Source organism: Myotis brandtii, unplaced genomic scaffold (genome assembly GCF_000412655.1).
Source record: "Myotis brandtii unplaced genomic scaffold, ASM41265v1 scaffold555, whole genome shotgun sequence".
Taxonomy (NCBI): domain Eukaryota; kingdom Metazoa; phylum Chordata; class Mammalia; order Chiroptera; family Vespertilionidae; genus Myotis; species Myotis brandtii.
The window spans coordinates 738,580-744,807 of NW_005370065.1; the positions used below are offsets into that span (position 1 = coordinate 738,580).

Sequence of the window (6,228 nt, forward strand, 5' to 3'; positions counted from 1 at the left end):
ATGTTTCTCTCTCATCGATGTTTCTAACTCTCTATCCCTCTCCCTTCCCTCTCTGTAAATATCAATAAAATATATTTAAATATATATATATTTTTTTTTCTTAAAAAAACCTTAGGGTTTCAAAAATATGTATATTTTTATGGATTTTAGAGAGCAGAAGAGAGAGGGAGAGAGAGATAGAACATCGATCGGCTGCCTCCTGCACACCCCATCCTGGGGTTCAAGCCCACAATCTGGGCATGTGCCCTGACCTGGAATCAACCACTGAGCAACACCAGCTGGGGAAGATCTTAGAGTTTTTGAGGCCAAAGGAGGGACAGTAGTCTGGAATTGACAGTGAAGCACAGAAGAGACCCTACACACCTCCAACCCAGGGGTGTGGGCTATGGGTTAAGGGAAGTAGAGTGCTCAAGAGAGAGGCAGGGCTCAGGTAAAGTAACCACTCCAATCTGCTGCCTCTCAAAACTGTGTTCTTCCCTTCTTTCCCTAAGCTCCAGATATATCTATCCCGAAGGGCATGGATAGAGGGAACAAGTCTTGGAATTCTGCAGTAAGGGTAACTCATGTAACTTGAAAGGAACAGTTTCTATACAGTCACCTTAATGGTTGTATGAGCAAGGTAAACAAGCAAACAAAAAGAGTTGGAAAGAGATTTAAGTGAATTCCTGGATATTTGATGATTTCAGATATATAGAGTGACTGTGAATTCCAACAATTTAAGTCTGCATCATCGCAAACCTCTCCTGTACATGCCTGGAAACTCTTCTGAGGAGCTACTGTCAAAACGTGAAACCTAGTCCAGAGATCTGATCCATCCACTATCATGACCTGCGCTGGTGGCGTTCTGCAGCCCCAGATCCCATCTGTCGGAGGCGTGGCCAGTGTTGTTGCTGCTTACAGTACAGCTAAATTAATCTATTTGGTTTCCTAGGCGATGTGCTGGTGGTCCCCATCAAGCTCCACAGATGTCCTTTCTGCCCTTACACTGCCAAACAGAAGGGCATCCTTAAGCGGCACATCCGCTCACACACGGGTGAGCGGCCCTACCCCTGTGAGATCTGTGGCAAGAGATTCACTCGACAGGAGCACCTGCGGAGCCATGCCCTGAGCGTAAGTGAGCTGGCAAATCTTTTGTGGTGTGTGTGTGTGGGTGGCTCCTGACATTTGTCCAACGTAGCAATTTTTAACCAGTGTGCCGCAAGAGGCACATAGGTGTGCTGCAAGAATTTTTAAAACATGCAATACCTGACTGTGTAGTCAGGGGAACTGACCTCTTTCCCCTTAGATTGTCAAATTAAAAACTGACAACAGCCAACACAACAATAGTTGTCCCGTGTGAATGAATCAAAAGTATACCTATATTTTTGTCAGATTGGCAAATCAAAGCCATAATGAAATGCCACTTTACACCCACTAGGATGACTATCATCAAAAAATGGATAATAGCAAAGTGTTGGCAAGGATGTGGAGAAATTGGAAACTTTATACATTGCTGGTGGGAATGTAAAATGGTGCAGCCGCTATAGACAACAGTTTGGCGGTTCCTCAAAAAGTTAAGCATAAAGTTACTATAGGACTCAACAATTCTACTTTTATATAACCAAGAGAACTGAACACACATTCACACAAAAATTTGCACACAAATGTTCATAGCAACATTATTCATAATAGTAAACAAGTGGAAACAACCCAAATGTCCATCAACTGATGAATGAACAAACAAAAGATGTATCTATACAATGGAATGTTACTCAGCATAAAATGAAAGGAAGTTCTGAGTCACATAACAACATGGATGAACCTTGAAAATATGCTAAGTGAAAGAAGCCAGTCACAAAGGACCACATACTGTATGATTCCATTTTTTTAAATAAATTTTATTGATTTTTTACAGAGAGGGAGGGAGAGGGATAGAGAGTTAGAAACATTGATGAGAGAGAAACATCGATCAGCTGCCTCCTGCACACTCCCCACTGGGGATGTGCCTGCAACCAAGGCACATGCCCCTGACCGGAATCAAACCTGGGACCCTTGAGTCCGCAGGCCGATGCTCTATCCACTGAGCCAAACTGGTCAGGGCTGTATGATTCCATTTTTTAAAAAATATATATATTTATTGATTTCAGAGAAGAAGGGAGAGGGATAGAGAGATAGAAACATCAATGATGAGAGAGAATCATTGATTGGCTGCCTCATGCACGCCCCCTACTGGGGATCGAGCCTGCAACCCGGGCTTGTGCCCTTGACTGGAATTGAGCCCATGACCCTTCAGTCCACAGGCCAACGCTCTATCCACTGAGCCAAACCAGCCAGGGCTATTTTTAATTTTTTAATACTTTTATTGATTTGAGAGAGGAAGGGAGAGAGATAGAGAGATAGAAACATCAATGATAAGAGAGAATCATTGATTGACTGCCTCCTACACGTCCCCTACGGGGGGGGGGAGGGGGGGAATCGAGCCCGCAACCCGGGCATGTGCCCTTGGCCAGAATTGAACCTGGGAATCGAAGCTGGGACCCTTTAGTCCACAGGCTGATGCTCTATCCACTGAACCAAACCGGCCAGGGCTGTATGATTCCATTATATGAAATGTACAAAATGGAAAGACCCATGGAGATAGAGAATAGATTAGGGGTTGCCAGAGGCTGGAGGCAGGTGGGAATGGGAAAGAGGTGACCATTTGTAGGCACAGGGGTGATGAAAATGTGGAATTAGATGGTTGGAATGGTTGCACAATCTTGTGACTCGACTAAAAACCACTGAATTGTACACTTTAAGAGGAAAACTTTATGGTATGAATTATGGTTCTGAAAGAATCCAGATTGAAGATAAGTGCAAGGTTACTGCCTTTGCTGTCAGTACTGGCCCCAGCATACTTGTCTGAGAATGGCCTCCTCCCAAGGACTTAAGTTTTTGTTTGTTTGTCTCCCTCCCCCCTCCCCCGCCCCCCAATCTATATCTACAGTCTCTCTTGGCAGCAATAGGTCCCTGGGTGCCTCTAAGATGTTTTATCGGTTGGAATCCTCATTTCCTCTCTTTCTCCACATTATACAAGCCCTGGAAGTTTGAAAGGTTATAAGATACACACTCAGGTTAGCTCAAGTGTGGGGGTTTAGCATAGGAAGCTCAGGAAACCTCATGGGAATCAGGGACATTGGTCAGAATGAAATGGCAGCTCCAGCAACCTGGATATCGTGTTTTTGGCCCTTCTTCTGCATCAGCCTCTTTTTCTCTGCTGCTTGCATGTACCCCACATCCATAGCTCTCCAAAAGAGAGGCTCTGACTGGTTCACAGAGCCCTTTTTGACTGGAGTTCCTGAAGAGTGCACACATTTGCAATATAGTTCCTTACACAGGGGCCCCCTGGGGCTGTGTGGGGTAGGAAATGTAAAAGGCAAGGGTGAAGCATTGGCTGGCACATCGGGGGAATACACTGTCTAGCAAATCTGCCTCCCTAATAACTAAACAGCCCAAGGTACGTAGAAGCCATGCCTAAACCCCAACCGGTTCACTGAGTGCCCTTTACATGCCTGGCACTGGGAATATAGTAACACGTGTGACAGAGGACACCCAGTTTGGAACTTACAGTTTAGTGAATTTTACCAAGGATTTGTTAAAAATACAGTAGTCTCCTCTTATCCACAATCTAGCTTTCCACAGTTTCAGGTACCTGTGGTCAACTGTGATCTGAAAATATTAAGTGGAAAATTCCATAAATAAATAGTTCATACGTTTTAAATTGCATGATGTTCTGAGTAGTGTGATGACATCTCTCGCACCGCACTCCATCCAACCCAGGATGTGAATCACCCCTTTGGTGGTGTCTCCGCACTTTACTCTTATATGCTTCCTGCTCATTCATTAGTCACTTAGTAGCTGTCTTGGTTATCAGGTTGACTGTTGTGGTATCGCAGTGCTTGTGCACATGTAACCCGTATTCTACTTAATAATGGCCCCAGAACACAAGACTAGCATGCTGGCAATTTGGATATGCCAAAGAAAAGCCATAAAGAGCTTCCTTTAAGTGAAAAGGTATGTATGTATAGGAGAAAACATAGTCTATATAGCAGCGGTTCTCAACCTGTGGGTCGCGACCCCTTTGGGGGTCAAACGACCCTTTCACAGGGGTCGCCTAAGACCATCGGAAAACACATCTATAATTACATATTGTTTTTGTGATTAATCACTATGCTTTAATTATGTTCAATTTGTAACAATGAAATTGGGGGTCACCACAACATGAGGAACTGAACTGTATTAATGGGTCGCGGCATTAGGAAGGTTGAGAACCACTGCTATATAGGGTTTGGTACTATTTTGGTACTATCTGCGGTTTTAGGCATCCACTGAGGATCTGGGAACATATCCCCCACAGATAATCAAGGAAGAAACATAGATGAGAATATAGAGCTGGGGGTGCTAACCTGGCCTGGAGCATCAGAGAAGACTTTAAAAGGCATTAGTAAGGAGCAGGGGTTGGCAATGGGGAGGAGGGCACATTCCATGGATGTCCAGTGGCCCTGGGTGGTAAGGACCTTGGTGAGGCTGAGAATATGGCAGACGTAACAAGGGGAAGAGTGGTGAGAAATGAGGTTGGAGGGTCAGCCAGGGCCCACATCACATGGGGCCTTGAGGGTCACGGCTCAACCCCATTTCTGTGACATTGACTGTATCTACTTGTGGTTTTAGGTCCACAGATCCAACTGTCCAATCATCTGCAAGGGCTGCAGAAGAACCTTCACGAATCACCTGTCACAGGGGCTGAGGCGCTTTGGGCTGTGTGACAGCTGCACCTGCGTTGCAGACACACATGATGATGAGTACAGTTTGATGCCCATCAACCTTAGCCTGGTGGAGGCTTCATCCGAAAGCCAAGAAAAGAGTGACACAGACAATGATTGGCCAATCTATGTGGAGTCTGGTGAGGAAAACGACCCTGCCGGAGAGGATTCTGACGACAGACCACCAATGCAGCCCAACCTAACAGACCGAGAGACACTCATGTAGCAGTAGATTCGGGGGAAGAGGTTTTGGAATTTGTTATTGCTCATTCTGTGGTTGAACCCTGAGACGAACATTTTTTTCAGTGTCAATATATTTGCATTTTTGTTAGATGACCTAGTAGAGGTGGGATTTTGTGACTCAAAGGACTAATGAGTTTTTAGTTTGGTGCCCTTGACTTCTGAGGGCTTGGCTGACCTTTCCTTAATTCTGAGTGAATAAGGCTGGCCCTCAGGCTTCCTGTTTTTCCTGTTGTGCACCTGAGCTGTGGTTTGGAGAAAGATAAGAAACCCCCCATGCTTGTTTTCTTAGCGTCTCAATCTCTGCATTCCTTTGGGGTCATCCTCTTTCCTCTGAAAAGGTGGGCAAGAATGTATTAAGTTTTGAGAATAATTTTACCTCTGCCAACCCTCTCCGGATGAATTCCATATTCTAATTTTCCGAAGTATTTAAGAGAAAGCTTTATTGACACAAGGCAGGCGGGGCTGCCTTAGACATGATTGTAAAAGCTACTTTCTAAATCTAAGACTGCAAACGGTAAAAGCTGGGGGTGTTTGTGTGCATACAAGCACGGAAATAAGCTCAAAGCCTTCTTATGGCACTTTGACTTGCCCAGTGGAATTACATTTTAAGTTTGCCCCGAGAAGGGACCCCGTGAGCCCAGGTCTGGATGGTTTCCCTGCTTCGTCTGGTATTTGACAATTCTCTACACACAAATAACCTGTTTTGTGATCATAAAACAAATCATCTGGGCAAAACTAAAAATTCTCCCCTGCTTTTTCGAGCCATTTCCAAAAGCCACACTGCTGGAACTGTCGCTACCACTGACATTCTTTTACTTAGTTTGTGAATGGAACTTTAATTGGAGGGAAAGTGTAAGCCTATCTAAGCAAGATATATTTCTAAATTGCTTACCTTTTAAAAGATCTGCTGGAAGGAAAGAGAAGTTTGTAGAAGTACAGGTTTTTAAAACCAGTCTGCTTTTCCCCTCTTAGCAGCCATGCAATTATTCTAACAAAAGGCTGCACTTCTTTAAAGGGCTAAAAAGCAGGAAATATTAGGGATTTAAAATATTTAAGGCACTTTTATAATTTTGTCTTATGTTAAGGTATCCAAAATGGATTTTCAAAGAAATCCCTAATGAAACAAAACAGTTTCCTTTGAACTTTGAAAAAAATAAAAGAAATCCCTTTTTCTTCCTTTAATTTAGTATAGTTATGTTTCAAA

At 43.9% G+C, this 6,228-nt stretch overlaps 1 protein-coding gene across 3 annotated transcripts in view; it reads left to right on the top strand.

Annotated features, from left to right (window-relative positions):
* ZBTB8B (zinc finger and BTB domain containing 8B) overlaps nt 1-5,575 on the top strand; it is a 17,341-nt gene extending 11,766 nt beyond the window's left edge. For 2 of the 3 annotated variants that reach the window (XM_005878356.1, XM_005878357.2), the window contains exons 3-4: nt 932-1,110; nt 4,690-5,575. In XM_005878356.1, the coding sequence (XP_005878418.1) occupies nt 932-1,110; nt 4,690-5,007 (497 nt within the window). In that variant the 3' untranslated portion in view covers nt 5,008-5,575. Of the gene's footprint in view, nt 1-931; nt 1,111-3,892; nt 3,968-4,689 lie in introns of those variants that run through there. The other variant, XM_014549516.1, reaches the window with a different exon arrangement.
* The last annotated feature ends 653 nt before the right edge of the window (nt 5,576-6,228 follow it).